General features: G+C 50.9%; 2 protein-coding genes across 2 annotated transcripts in view; both read left to right on the top strand.

The window, feature by feature from the left end:
• PDAP1 (PDGFA associated protein 1) overlaps positions 1-15,509 on the top strand; it is a 465,345-nt gene that overhangs the window by 327,017 nt on the left and 122,819 nt on the right. The gene's annotated exons all lie outside the window — the stretch shown is intronic.
• The window catches only part of LOC132588590 (E3 ubiquitin-protein ligase RNF216-like), a 285,209-nt gene that overhangs the window by 1,366 nt on the left and 268,334 nt on the right, over positions 1-15,509 (top strand). The window contains exons 2-3 of the mRNA XM_060261021.1: positions 10,543-10,663; positions 14,900-15,032. Coding sequence (XP_060117004.1) covers positions 10,599-10,663; positions 14,900-15,032 — 198 coding nt within the window. The 5' untranslated portion in view covers positions 10,543-10,598. The remainder of the gene's footprint in view (positions 1-10,542; positions 10,664-14,899; positions 15,033-15,509) is intronic.

Below are 15,509 nucleotides of genomic sequence, written 5' to 3' on the forward strand. Positions count from 1 at the left end.
GACGTTTATTCTCTGTGGCTGTTATATTAAGCAAGTTTGGCCACCCCTGGGTTAGACAGTAACAGATGGGGAAGGGGGTCTGGCTCAGTGTGAATGGGGAAGAGCTCCATCTGAAGAGCCCCTGCCAGTCAGTTCTGATCTTGATGGACTGACCAGGGGTCTGTTTCCGTATCAGGCGGCTGCATGGGTGGGGGGCGGAAGTCTGCCACCTGAGACCCTGGAGAACCTATTGGAGTGAACAGCACAGATTTTAGATCCAGAAGGACAGCTGTGTTAGTCTGGAGCAGAAAAGTTTGAGTCCAGGGGCACCATTAAGATCAGCAGAGTTTAATTTGGGGTATAAGCTTTCATACGCATGCACGGTTTGTCAGATACTTTGAAACCAACTTCCTCAAGCCTTGCGTATCGGTAGAGAGCTTCAAGTGGGTCGCCGTTTTGGCCTGAAGCAGTAGAGGGAAGTTTGAGTCTGCGCCTTTAAGGCCACCAAAGTTTTATTTGAGGTGTGAGTTTTTATGCGCATGCACGCTTCTTCAGGTGCATTGAAACCAACTTCCTCAAGCCTTACATACAGGTGGAGAGATCCAGGTAGGCAGCTGTGTTGGTCTGAAGCAGCAGAACCAAGTTTGAGTCCAGCGGCACTTTTAAGACCAACAAAGTTCTGGGTGTGAGCTTTTGTGTGCATGCACTCCTTTTCAGATATGCATCTACTTGTGTATCAGAATCTATGTTTCTGGAGAAGTGCGCATGCACACAAAAGCACATACCTTGAACAGAATTGTGTTAGTCTTAAGGGAGAGCCATTTTGGTGTAGTGGTGAAGTGTGCGGACTTTTATCTGGGAGAACCGGGTTTGATTCCCCACTCCTCCACTTGCAGCTGCTGGAACGGCCTTGGGTCAGCCAGAGCTCTCTTATCTGGGAGAACCGGGTTTGATTCCCCACTCCTCCACTCGCAGCTGCTGGAATGGCCTTGGGTCAGCCAGAGCTCTCTTATCTGGGAGAACCGGGTTTGATTCCCCACTCCTCCACTCGCAGCTGCTGGAATGGCCTTGGGTCAGCCAGAGCACTCTTATCTGGGAGAACCGGGTTTGATTCCCCACTCCTCCACTCGCAGCTGCTGGAACGGCTTTGGGTCAGCCAGAGCTCTCTTATCTGGGAGAACCGGGTTTGATTCCCCACTCCTCCACTCGCAGCTGCTGAAATGGCCTTGGGTCAGCCAGAGCTCTCTTATCTGGGAGAACTGGGTTTGATTCTCCGCTCCTCCACTCGCAGCTGCTGGAATGGCCTTGGGTCAGCCAGAGCTCTCTTATCTGGGAGAACTGGATTTGATTCCCCACTCCTCCACTCGCAGCTGCTGGAATGGCCTTGGGTCAGCCAGAGCTCTCTTATCTGGGAGAACCGGGTTTGATTCCCCACTCCTCCACTCGCAGCTGCTGGAATGGCCTTGGGTCAGCCAGAGCTCTCGCAGAGCTGTCCTTGAAAGGGCAGCTTCTGGGAGAGCTCTCAGCCCCACCCACCTCACAGGGTGTCTGTTGTGGAGGAAGGAGATATAGGAGGTTGTAAGCCACTCTGAGATTCGGAGTGGAGGGCGGGATATAAATCCAATATCTTCTACTTCTTCTCCAAGCCAGCCAGAGTCCTGGAGAAGGCATTTCAAGTTGCTTTCTTTTCACTTCTCCCTCCCCCCTCCATGTATTTGCCTTCCTTCCTTCCAGCTCTCAAACATCTGACGCTCATATCTTGTGGCTCTCCAACATCTGAGATTTACTGCACATGGCTCTTACATTCAGCAAGTTTGGCCACCCCTGGGCTACTCCGACTGGCAGTGGCTCTCCAGGGTCTGAGGCGGAGGGGTTTCTCGACATGATTTAAAAAGAGAAATGCCTTCTCCAAGCTGGCCGATGAGCTGGTGGGGGCTTCAAGAACCACACAATATGTGTGAAAGAGCCGCGTGTGGCTTCTGAGCCACAGTTTGGCCACCTCTGGAGTAGGGGTCCATGTGAACCTTTAAAGCCTTTAAAGCCCATAATGCTCCAGGAGCCTCATACCTATGGGACCACCTCTTTCATTACAACCCCCCCTTCAGTCTCTTGCAGGTGCCTGACCCCAGGATAGCTCAGTTAGCGATCAGCAGAATCATAGAGTTGGAAGGGGCCTCCAGGGTCATCTAGTCCAGTCCCCTGCACAATGCAGGAAACTCACAAAGACCTCCCCCTAAATTCACAGGAGCTTCATTGCTGTCAGATGGCCATCTAGCCTCTGTTTAAAAACCTCCAAGGAAGGAGAGCCCGCCACCTCCCGAGGAAGCCTGTTCCACTGAGGAACCGCTCTAAACTCACAAACACCTCCCCCTAAATTCACAGGATCTTCATTGCTGGTAGATGGCCCTCTAGCCTCTGTTTAAAAACCTCCAAGGAAGGAGAGCCCACCACCTCCCGAGGAAGCCTGTTCCACTGAGGAACCGCTCTAACGGTCAGAAAGTTCTTCCTAATGTTGAGCCGGAAACTCTTTTGATTTAATTTCAACCCACTGGTTCGGATCTTACCTTCTGGGGCCGCAGAAAACAATTCCACACCCTCCTCTATAGGACAGCCCTTCAAGTACTTGAAGATGGTGATCATATCACCTCTCAGCCGCCTCCTCTCCAGAAGAAAGGCCTTCTCAGCTGTGTTCCCTACCCTGTGGAATGCGCTCTCAGACGTGTTTAGTTTCCACAGGGCATGCAATGCCCAATTGTTTTGGTTGGCCTTTGGAAGGTAACCACACGTTTGGGCTGTTTCACTGGTGGCATGGAGATAGCTGTGTATTTTAATGTTTTATATTTTTTTATGCTAATCTTTCATATTTGTACATTGTTTTCACCTTACCGGTTTTAACGTTGTAAGTCGCCATGAGGCCCTTCAGCTAAGCAGCAGCCAAAGATTTTTAATAAGTGAATGGAAACCACGTGAAGAGAGCCAGTTTGGTGTAGTGGTTAAGTGCGCGGACTCTTACCTGGGAGAACCAGCTCTGATTCCCCCCTCGTCCACTCGCTGCTGCTGGAATGGCCTTGGGTCAGCCATAGCTTTGGCAGAGGCTGTCCTTGAAAGGGCAGCTGCTGTGAGAGCCCTCTAAGCCCCACCCACCTCACAGGGTGCCTGTTGTGGAGGGGGGGAAGGTAGAGGAGATTGTGAGCCGCTCTGAGATTCAGAGTGGAGAGTGGGATATAAATCCAGTATCATCTTCTTCTTGAAAGACCTTTCCCTGTGACTGACCTTGATGGAGCAAGGCTCAGCAGAAGTCAACTCCAGGTGGAGACTGGCTGCGGCTCAGTGGCAGAGCATCTGCTTGGCATGCCCAGAGTCCCCGGTTCAATACCCGGCATCTCCACTTGAAAACTTAGAGGTGGCTTGAAAGGCTTCTTGCCCAAGACCTGGAAGAAGCTGCTGCCAGTCAAAGGAGACAACAAGAAGAAGAATTGCAGATTTATACCCTGCCTTTCTCTCTGAATCTGAGCGGCTTACAATCTCCTATATCTTCCTCCCCCACAACAGACACCCTGAGAGGTGGGTGGGGCTGAGAGGGCTCTCCCAGCAGCTGCCCTTTCAAGGATAACCTCTGCCAGAGCTGTGGCTGACCCAAGGCCACTCCAGCAGCTGCAAATGGAGAAGTGGGGAATCAAACCCGGTTCTCCCAGATAAGAGTCCACGCACTTCACCACTACACCAAACTGGCTTTCAAGACTGACCTTGAGTGTCAGGTGGAGAAGAGCTGCCCCCCACGGCACCTCCAGTTTCAAGGGTCGAGTGATGTGTGAAAGATCTCTGCCCAAGAACTTGGCTGAACAGACGATACAGATCCTATTTAGCAACCCCCTCCTGTGCCCTTTGGATCTTTCGGCAGCCGTCCAGATAGGTTGTCCGTTAGTGGCGGCTTGCCCTCTGGATTGTGAGCAGGTCACGTTGGGACTTTTAAAAAATCCTTATCTGATTTGTCCTCTCTTCCTGAGCTTTTGGCATGGGGCAGGATAGAAAGATGGGTCTCTAGCAGGAGCTCCTTTGCCTAAGGCCACGCCCCCTGATGTCGCTAATCCTCCAAGAACCTATCAAAAAGAGCCTTGTAAGCTCTTGGAGGATTGGTGACATCAGGGGTGTGGGGCCTAAAATGCAAAGGAGCTCCTGCTGGAATTTAACCCCTGGTCTTCAGTATCCCTTCAGTTTATACTGGTGGCTATTTAGATTTGTTTGTAGGCCTCTTGTAGACTAGAGACCCAGTTTAATATAGTGGTTAAGAGCTTGGCAGACTCCGGTCTGGAGACCCAGGTTTGATTCCCCACTCCTCCACATGCAGCCAGCTGGGTGACCTTGGGTCAGTCACTGTTCCCTCAGAGTTGTTCTCTCAGAGCTCTCCCACCTCCATCTACCTCACAGGGTGGGAAGAGGAAAGGAAGGAGATCATATGCTGCTCTGAGACTCCGAGTGAAACGGAGGGTATGAATCCAGCTCTTCTCCATTGGAGACCCTGCCTGTGGCTTCAGACCTCAGTATATTTGCTTCCATTAGGTCTTCCGAACCGGCCTACGGTGGTCCAAAAATACTGTGTGGTTGACTTCTCAGTCCTTTACTTTCCACTCCTTCTCAGTAATTATACATCCCATTTTTTGGCTACAGTTTGTCTGTCCACAATCGCACAGTTCATTCCCACCAGCCTATTGGTGAAACATCCCCCCCCCCCCATCATCTTCTTAGTCTGAAATCTTCCTTCCCAAAGAGGGCCGGGCGACCCCAAACGGATGTACCGAAAGCCTGAAGGAATGATATCTAGTCGGCCTTGGGGGACATTCTCTTTGTGGGTTTGGAATGAAATCTTTGGATGTAGCTTCCTTCCTTCCTTCCTTTCTTTTGAACAAGTAAATACGCTGGCAGTGTAACAACGTACTATTTGACATATTTATCGTATTAAAATTAGAAGCGCTTTCCATTTCTACATGCAAAATGGTGGCTATAAATAGTGGTAGAGAGAGAGAAGTCCAAGAGCCTAAAAAGGTCAAGGTCAAGGAAAGGTCCCCTGTGCAAGCATCAGTCGTTTCTGACTCTGGGGTGACGCTGCTTTCACAATGTTTGCACAGCAGACTTTTTACAGGGTGGTTTGCCATTGCCTTCCCCAGTCTTTTACATTTCCCCCCCAGCAAGCTGGGGTCTCATTTTACCCACCACGGAAGGATGGAAGGCTGAGTCAACCTGGAGCCAGCTACCTGAACCCAGCTTCTGCTGGGACTGAACTCAGGCCGTGAGCAGAGAGCTCCGACTGCAGTACTGCAGCTTTACCACTCTGCGCCACAGAGCTCCTCTTAAAAACGAACAAAATTAAAGACCTTGAAGACTAAGGACATTTGTGGCAGGGGGTGAGCTTTCATGAGTCGCCGCTCGCTTCTTCAGATCACCCTGCCCCAAGTTTTGTAGAGCTGAAAAAAATTGCTGATGAGAACTCAATTTGTGGCAGGGCCAGGAGCTTTTGTGAGTCTCCGCTCGCTTCTTCTGAAACTTCCCCGAGTTTCTTAGAGTTGACAAGAATTGCTGAGGAGAATTTGGGGCGGGGTAGGCGCCTTCATGAGTCACTGCTCACCAAACAATGACTCACCAAACGCCTCTCCTGCCACCAATTTTGCATGTCTTTAAGGAGTTCCTGGACTCTTTCTCTTTTCTACCGCTACAAACAGACCTTGATCTCTTGCTAGAGAGAAGAAAACTGAAGATTGATACCCCGCTCTTCTCTCTGAATCAGAGACTCAGAGCGGCTTCCAATCTCTATCTTCTCCTCCCACAACAGACACCCTGTGAGGTGGGTGGGGCTCAGAGGGCTCTCCCAGCAGCTGCCCTTTCAGGGACAACCTCTGCCAGAGCTATGGCTGACCCAAGGCCATCCCAGCAGCTGCAGGTGGAGGAGTGGGGAATCAAACCCAGTTCTCCCAGGTAAGAAGATGATGATATTGGATTTATATCCCGCCCTCCACTCCGAAGAGTCTCAGGGCGGCTCACAATCTCCTTTACCTCCCCCCACCAATAACAGACACCCAGTGAGGTAGATGAAGATATTGGATTTATATCCAGCCCACCACTCCGAAGAGTCTCAGGGTGGCTCACAATCTCCTTTCCCTTCCTCCCCCATGACAGACACCCTGTGAGGTAGATGAAGATATTGGATTTATATCCCGCCCTCCACTCCGAAGAGTCTCAGAGCGGCTCACAATCTCCTTGACCTTCCTCCCCCACAGCAGACATCCTGTGAGGTGGGTGGGGCTGGAGAGGGCTCTCACAGCAGCTGCCCTTTCAAGGACAACCTCTGCCAGAGCTATGGCTGACCCAAGGCCATTCCAGCATCTGCAAGTGGAGGAGTGGGGAATCAAACCTGGTTCTCCCAGATAAGAGTCTGCACACTTAACCACTACACCAAACTGGCTCTCAGAGAGAGAGAGAGAAAGAGAGAGAGTTTCACATTGCTGAACATGATGCTGCTTTAGCATACTTATCGTAGTTTTCGCCTTCTTGGGGATGGGGGAGGTTTAATATAGGAAATACAAGTTTTGAAGTGTGCAAAAGGACGTGTGTCATTTGGATCGAGACATTTTTATACATTTCTGGATAGGACAGGGGGCTTGCCAAGATGCAGTTAAAGCTTTATGACCTTGGGAACGCTGGGCTTTTTGTTTGTGGATTGTTGTATACCACGCAGCATATTCCTAGTGGACGAAATCCAGGCACCTTTAAACAGCAGGTACAGCCTTCAAAATAGTGTATATGCTCCTTGAAAGTACAGGAGTGATGATTCTCTGATGCTAGAGATGGTCTTACATAAAAAATCTTTGTGCCGTGCAATTCGAGTGAGCGAAGACCTCGTTTTGGGAAAGAATTTCACCGCTTCCAGCAGTGAAAATATTGATTGCGTTTTTTCGGCGGGCCCCGAAATTGTGAGGAAAAGTACCTCCAGGCTTCTGGTATTTGTCCAGACACTCTGCGGTTTCCAGAGACTATGCTGGGAGGAATCCCTTAAAAGTGTAGCCTGAAGTACTTTTTCACACAGGAGGCTGCTGGAGGTGCCTCTGCTTGAGTCACTGCTCCGGTTTTTCCTCTTTCTGGGCAGCCTCTGCTTGGAATGTCTGAGTCTCCACTGACTCCTGCATTCATTGTGATTAAAGCGCCTTGTGGGGCTGATTAGCAGCAGGGGTAATTGCCTCAGGGGATGCTGACTGTCGCAACTCCTCCTGAGTCACTGCTTGGAACTTTCCTCTTAGCAATTGTTAAAAAGGCGGAGATCTTAAGCTTCTCTCTCCCCATTTTGCCAGGCGGGTTCCAGATTTCTTCTCTCCCCCCCCCCCCCCCCAGTCTAGATATTTGGCTCATTCCAGCTGGCAGAGAGACTGCTGAGAGTTCTTCAGCTGGGCCAGGGGTGGCCAAACTGCAGCTAGGGAACCACGTGTGGCTCTTTCACATATCCTGTCCTGCTCTCGAAGCCCCCACTGCCCTGTGAGCTGGCTTGGAGAAGGCATTTGTCTCTTTAAATCATTTCGCCCAGCCACCCATGCAGCTTGGAGAATGCATTTAAATTTAAAGTTGCTTTCTTTCTATCTCTCCCTCCCATCTATTTCCTTCCTTCCCTCCCTCCCTCCAGCTAATGTTCATGTCTTGTGACTCTCAGACATCTGACATTTATTCTGTGTGGCTCTGACATTAAGCAGGCTTAGACCCTGGGAGATCATTGCATACTAGTAGATCCTGATTGAATTGAGCAAGCGTTTGGTACTATCTTCACCGCCAGAAATCCCCACTTCCTCTGAACCAAGAGCTGAAGGGGAAAGCCCCACACTGGCTGCCATTCCCTCAGTCTGAAGGGGGGAGGGGAGAGAACATCCACTGTTCTGCCTGCAGAGTTTGGAAAAAGGGGAAAGATTATTATGATCCATCTTCAGACTCCTCCCCCCCCCCCCCCGGTGAATTGAGGCATCTTGGATTGTAGAAGTTTAGCTTTCTTCCTGCCGTGATTCCTCTTGGCTTGCCTTTCTGTTTATTTGGTTCATGTGTACGGGACCCAAAGCAACTTACACGGTTCCACTTTATTCTCACAGCACCCTGTGAGGTAAGGTAGGCAGAGAGGGTGTTGAGTAGCCCCAGATCATTCAGTAAACTTCCATGGCTTCAGCCTCTCTGCCCTGTTGTTGGCCCTCCAGAGGAACTGGTTGGCCACAGGATGCTGAACTAGATGGACCACTGGTCAGATCCAGCAGGGCTCTTCTGAGGTTCTTATGAAGGCCTCGGCCTCTCTGCCCTGTTGTTGGCCCTCCAGAGGAACTGGTTAGCCACAGGATTCTGAACTAGATGGACCACTGGTCAGATCCAGCAGGGCTCTTCTGAGGTTCTTATGAAGGCCTTGGCCTCTCTGCCCTGTTGTTGGCCCTCCAGAGGAACTGGTTGGCCACTGTGTGAGACAGGATGCTGGACTAGATGGACCACTGGTCAGATCCAGCAGGGCTCTTCTGAGGGTCTTATGAAGGCCTCGGCCTCTATGCCCTGTTGTTGCCCCTCCAGAGGAACTGGTTGGCCACTGTGTGAGACAGGATGCTGGACTGAATGGACCTTCACTGGTCTGATCCAGCAGGGTTCTTCTGATCTTATGAAGACCTCGGCCGCTCTGCCCTGTTGTTGGCTCTCCAGAGGAACTGGTTGGCCAGTTATGTGAGTCAGGATGCTGGACTAGATGGACCACTGATCTGATCCAGCAGGGCTCTTCTGATGTTCTTATGAAGACCTCAGCCTCTCTGCCCTGTTGTTAGCTTCCAGAGGAACTGGTTGGCCATTCTGTGAGATGGGATGCTGGACTAGATGGACCACTGGTCTGACTCAGCAAGGCTCTTCTGATATTCTTGTTAAGGGAAGGCCTCAGCCTCTATGTCCTGTTGTTGGTCCTCTCGAGGAACTGGGTGGTCACTGGGTGAGATGGGAAGCTGGACTGGATGGACCCTCACTTGTCTGATCCAGCAGAGCTCCTCTTATGTTCTTATGAGTGGAGTTTTGAACCCTGGTCTCCTAGATCCTAGCTGGACACTCTTAACCACTACCCCACGCTGACTCTCTGTATCGAGCCATGAAAAACAGTTCAGACAATATAAAAACTTTCCACTTTCACTTTAACTTTAGACAGCTGTGTGCAAACAGAACGCTGGACTCGGCGGGCCTTTGGTTTGATCCAACACAGCCCTTTGTATGTTCTTCTGTGCTCTTACGAACATGCGAGTGTCAGTCAAGACCAGCCGAAAAATCCCCTGGAAGCTGGCTGGGAAGTCTTTTCTGCTTTGTGGAAATGCACGTCCCCAAACAATACTGGAGATCTTTGGAAAGGGCTGCCCTTTTTCACCGATAAGGAAACCTCGGTGTTCTGTCTGCAGTTTGGTTTGCTGCTTTGGATTCTGGGAACGTGGCTTTACGGACATTGAGAGTTACAAATCGCTCTCCTAGGGAAGCTCTTTAAAAAATGCTGGGCAGGTTTCTTGCCCTGCAGCCATGCGGACTTTCAGTTCCAGTTCCCAAGCAGGCTTTAATGGTTTACAGTCATTGGTTTTACAGCCGGTCATTCTCTGGTTTGCAATAACCTGGTCACTGGGGTTGGGCCGCTGAGAAGCCCTTGAAGCAAAAGAGGTTTTGTCTTTTTGTTTTTCCTAAATCCATTGAAACCGTGCATCCTTTACAACATCAGATGTAGCTCTCCGAAGGTTTTAGGCTTTTCAACTTTGGGAACTGGAAACTTATGTCTGATCCACAAGGAAAAGTGAGATTCCTTACATTGGGTCCTGAGCCTATTCGCTCAGAAATCAGCTGTACCAGGGGTAGCCAAACTCGCTTAATGTAAGAACCACATAGAACAAACATCAGATGTTTGAGGGCTGCCAGACAGAAACGTCAGATGTTTGAGAGAGGAAGGGAGGAAGGAAGGAAGGAAGGAAGGAAGGAAGGAAGGAAGGAAGGAAGGAAGGAAGGAAGGAAGGAAGGAAGGAAGGAAGGAAGGAAGGAAGGAAGGAAGGAAGGAAGGAAGGAAGGAAGGAAGGAAAAATAGGAAAATAGATGGGGGAGGGAGAGGTGAAAAGAAAGCGACTTTAAATTCATTCTCCAAACCACAGCTGGCTTGGCTTGGGGAAGTGATTTAAAGAGACAAAGGCCTTCTCCAAGCTGGCTGATGGGGCAATAGGGCCTTTGAGAGCCACACGATACGTGTGAAAGATTAAGGTTAAGGGTGTTGGACTAGTATGTGGGAGACTGGGTTCAAATTCCCACTCATGCTGTGGCAGCTTGCTGGATGGCCTTGGGCCAGTCACTCGCTCTCCGCCTCACCTACCTCACGGGGTTGTTGTGAGGATAAAATGGAGGAGAGGCGATTGAGGTGAGCCACTCTGGGTCCCCTTTGGGGGGAAAAGGCAGGGCGCAAATGAATTAAACAAATCTATGGACTGTTCTCTATGGTGTCTCCAGAGGTTATGCTGCCCTAGACGCATGATCCCGTTGGTCTCTCGTCTCTAGGCGCTCTCGAGGGATTGACTGCCATGCCTTTGCTTTCGCACGCGTAGCTTTCGATCATGGAAGGAGGAGACAGCAACAAAGAAGTCATCGATTTGAGTCATTTCTACCCAGAGAAAGGTAAGGGATGCATTTCCTGCTCCTGCCGTTTCTCTCCATGGGCGGGGCTTTTGACATGGCTACCTTTCTGACAGTTGTGGCATTTAAAGGAGAGCCTGGTGTAGTGGTGAAGTGTGTGGACTCTTATCTGGGAGAACCAGGTTTGATTCCCCACTCCTCCACTTGCAGCTGCTGGAATGGCCTTGGGTCAGCCATAGCTCTGGCAGAGGTTGTCCTTGAAAGGGCAGCTGCTGTGAGAGCCCTCTCAGCCCCACCCACCTCACAGGGTGTCTGTTGCGGGGGAGGAAGGGAAAGGAGATTGTGAGCCACTCTGAGACTCTTCGGAGTGGAGGGCAGGATATAAATCCAATATCTTCATCTATCTCACAGGGTGTCTGTTGTAGGGGGTGGGAAGGGAAAGGAGATTGTGAGCCGCTCTGAGACTCTTCAGAGTGGAGGGCGGGATATTAATCCAATATCTTCATCTACCTCACAGGGTGTCTGTTGTTGGGGGGGTGGGGAAGGTTAAGGAGATTGTGAGCCGCTCTGAGACTCTTCAGAGTGGAGGGCGAGATATAAATCCAGTATCTTCATCTACCTCACAGGGTGTCTGTTGTTGCGGGGGGGTGGGGGGGAAGGTAAAGGAGATTGTGAGCTGCTCTGAGACTCTTCGGAGTGGAGGGCAGGATATAAATCCAATATCTTCACCTACCTCACAGGGTGTCTGTTGTCGGGGGTGGGAAGGGAAAGGAGATTGTGAGCCGCTCTGTGACTCTTTGGAGTGGAGGGCGGGATATAAATCCAATATCTTCATCTACCTCACAGGGTGTCTGTTGTTGCGGGGGGGGAAGGTTAAGGAGATTGTGAGCCGCTCTGAGACTCTTCGGAGTGGAGGGCGGGATATAAATCCAATATCTTCATCTACCTCACAGGGTTTCTGTTGTGGGGGCGGGGAAGGGAAAGGAGATTGTGAGCCGCTCTGAGACTCTTCGGAGTGGAGGGCGGGATATAAATCCAATATCTTCATCTACCTCACAAGGTGTCTGTTGTTGTGGGGGGGAGAGAAAGGAGATTGTGAGCCGTTCCGAGACTCTTCGGCGTGGAGGGCGGGATATAAATCCAATATCTTCATCTACCTCACAGGGTGTCTGTTGTGGGGGGGGGGAGGAAGGTAAAGGAGATTGTGAGCTGCTCTGAGCCTCTTCGGAGTGGAGGGTGGGATATAAATCCAATATCTTCATCTTCATCTTTTTAAAGCAGATCCGGCAAACCAGATCTCTTCTCTCGAGGCTTGCAAACGTCTTGAGTGGGGCACGTGCCGCAGTCTGAAAGCACTTTCCCCTCTTGGGAGGTGTCGTTTTCATTGAGCCGTTGCTCTGCTGCAGGGCCCCCCCTCAACTTTTTTGAGCCTACTGACACCTGTGGCATTCTGACAAAGCGAGGTGGGTCCAGCCGCAAAATGGCTGCCAAAGGAGGTGGGGGCAGCCATTTTACCCACCTTCAGCCGCGCAGTGAAGTTCCTTGCAGGGTTGGCAGCAGCTGCCAAAGCAGTGTTTTTTTTAAAAAAATCTGTACCGCTAATTGGATTTCTAGCGGCCAAAGCCCAACCTGCCCATCCATTTTCTAAAAATACTTGTTGGGCACCAGGGAAGGTGTTGGCGGGCGCCATGGCACCCACGGGCACAGTGTTGGAGAGACCCCTGTTCTAAAGCTTCTCGGTATGTGAAAAAAGAAAACTGTGGCAGTTATGAGGAATATTTCTGAAGGAGTAGGCAAGGAAGCCCTTTTCCAGGGGTGGGGTGGTTCTTGCTCCGAACAGTCTTAGTGCGGCATAAGCTTTTGTAGATTGGTGCCCACTTCAGAAGGTAGGCGTGGTATGCCTCCTCCGCTAGCAGACAGACACACGCACAGTGTCAGAGGGGGAATTAAGGAACAACGGCATCAAATGGCCATTGAAGGTACAGACCAGGGGGCGGCCAAATTGTGGCTCGAGAGCCACGTATGACTCCTTCACACATATTGTGTGGTTCTCAAAGCCCCCACTGCTCCATTGGCTGGCTTGGAGAAGGCATTTGTCTCTTTGAATCACTTCAAGTCAAGCCGGCCCAGTGGCTTGGGATATGCTTTTAAAGTTAAAGTTGCTTTCTTTCCACCTCTCCCTCCCGAATCTATTCTATCTTCCTTCCTTCCCTCTCTCCTTCGCTCTAGAAGAGGGAGAACCAGTTTAGTGTACTGGTTAAGTGCGTGGACTCTTATCTGGGAGAACTGGGTTGATTCCCCACTCTTCCACTTACAGCTGCTGGAACGGCCTTGGGTTGGCCATAGCTATCGCAGGAGTTGTCCTTGAAAGGGCAGCTGCTGTTAGAAGAAGAAATTGGATTGGATTTATATGCTGCCCTCCACTCCGAAGAGTCTCAGAGCGGCTCACAATCTCCTTTATCTTCCTCCCCCACAACAGACACCCTGTGAGGTGGGTGGGATTGGAGAGGACTCTCACAGCAGCTGACAACCTCTGCCAGAGCTATGGCTGACCCAAGAGCCCTCTCAGCCCCACCCACCTCACGGGGTGTCTGTTGTGGGGGGAGAAGATATAAGAGATTGTAAGCCGCTCTGAGTCTCTGATTCAGAGAGAAGGGTGGGGTATAAATCTGCAGTCTTTTTCCTTCCTTCCTTCCTTCCTTCCTTCCTTCCTTCCTTCCTTCCTTCCTTCCTTCCTTCCTTCCTTCCTGCCTTCCTGCCTTCCTGCCTTCCCTCCCTCCCTCCCTCCCTCCCTCCCTCCCTCCTTCCCTCCCTCCCTCCTTCCTTCCTTCCTTCCTTCCTTCCTTCCTTCCTTCCTTCCTTCCTTCCTTCCTTCCTTCCTTCCTTCCTTCCTTCCTTCCTTCCTTCCTTCCTTCCTTCCTTCCTTCCTTCCTTCCCTCCCTCCCTCCCTCCCTCCCTCCCTCCCTCCCTCCCTCCCTCCCTTCCTCCCTCCCTCCCAACTCTCAAACATTTGACATTCATGTCTTGCGGCTCTCGAACATCTGGCATTTATTCTATGTGGCTCTTATGTTAAGCAAGTTTGGCCACCCCGGTACAGACTGTGAGAGGCGAACAGCCATCCCGTGGCCCGCTCTTTGCCTTTCGTGTCCTGTGTCTCTTTGTTCAGAAGCCTCTTGAGCCTACCCTTCACTAATATCCCCCTCCCTCCTCTACAACCGTATGTGTATGTCTGCCAACTTAGGATGTGCTTCAAGTGGGCTATAGTTCCACCTTCTCCCATCAGAGGCAGCCTTCCGCTTTATTAATTAATTAATTAATTATATCCCGCCCTTCCCACAAAGATGGCTCAGGGCGGCTCACAGCAGATAATAAAGCAAAAATTAAATTAACATTTAAATATATAAGCAGTTAAAACAGTCAAAAACATTTAAAACCTTAAAACATCAAACCTTATAACAGTATACATAGCAAGAATCTGGTAAAGCTACATTAGTTTCCCATATCAGTTAGGTGTAAGCTAACCAGAAGAGGGTTGTCTTACAGGCCCTGCGAAACTGAATAAGGTCCCGCAGGGCCCTCACCTCCTCCGGTAGCTGGTTCCACCATGTAGGGGCCATAACAGAGAAGGCCCTGTCCCTAGTCGATTTAAGGCGGGCTTCTTTTGGCCCAGGGATAGCGAGGTTTTGGGTTCCTGACCTCAGTACTCTCTGGGGAACATGTGGGGAGAGACGGTCCTTCAGGTAGGCAGGTCCCAGGCCATATAGGGCTTTAAAGGTAATGACCAGCACCTTGTACCGAACTCGGAATATTATTGGAAGCCAGTGCAGAGTCCGAAGACCCGGCCGAATGTGCCCCCATCTTGGGAGGCCCAATAACAGCCGTGCTGCGGCATTCTGCACCAGCTGCAATTTCCGAGTTCGGCACAGGGATAGCCCCATGTAGAGGGCATTGCAGTAGTCCAACCTCAAGGTGACCGTAGCATGGATCACTGTTGCTAGGTCGTCGCGATCCAGGAAGGGTCCTCTTAGAGTCCAGGGTATCCGAGCCATCCCAGTGCCAAAGATCTGCAGCGGTTGGCAGAGGTTGCCCTGGCGAGAATACACGCAGCACAGCACGGCCGCGTCGGGAGTCGGTTCCCTTGAGTTTCTCTTCTGTCCCGCTTTTATTACAATGCAAACCCGAGAAACATCTTTCAGTCCAAAACTGCCAGGACTTTAACGAATACGTATTTATGAGCCGCCGGAAAGCCTCAGCCAGTAGATGAGCTTACGTGCTTCCCTCCAGACAGGAGGAACCGCGGAGAAGTGGAGCTGATCACCATCTCTTCGGACTCCTCGGATGAAGACTTGCCGGTGATCCTGAACGTCCCCGTTCGCCGGGAGGGGGAGGACGAGGACGTGGTCATTTTGCTGGAGGTATTTCTTTCCTTGTTGGTTCGGTTTATATTCTGCTCCCCCCCCGCCATCACGGGGCTCCGAACGGATTGCAACAGAAATAGGCAGCTGAAGCCAATGAAAATAAGTATCTACAAGTCAAACAATTGCCCACCTCCCCTCTCTCCCCAGGTATGACTATATACCTGGGGAGAGAGGGGAGGGGTGGAAGCAGAGGGCAAGGATACAAACGAGAACTCCGTGGTCTTGACCCATAAGCCTGTCAATACAGTTCCATTTTGCGAGCTTTGTGCAATTGAGCCAAGTCCCCCCAGGGCCCGGATCTCTTCCGGAAGCTCATTCCACAAAGCCACAGCTATCGCCGAAAAGGCCGTAGCTCCGGTTGAGCGAATGTTCCTCGGCCCCGGGATTGTCAGCTTGTTGTTGCCTAAGAAGCATAATGCTCTTTCAGGGGGTATGGCAGGCGAGGTGGTCTCAAAAATACGTCGGTCCCAGACC

This window comes from Heteronotia binoei, chromosome 20 (assembly GCF_032191835.1).
Source record: "Heteronotia binoei isolate CCM8104 ecotype False Entrance Well chromosome 20, APGP_CSIRO_Hbin_v1, whole genome shotgun sequence".
NCBI lineage: Eukaryota > Metazoa > Chordata > Lepidosauria > Squamata > Gekkonidae > Heteronotia > Heteronotia binoei.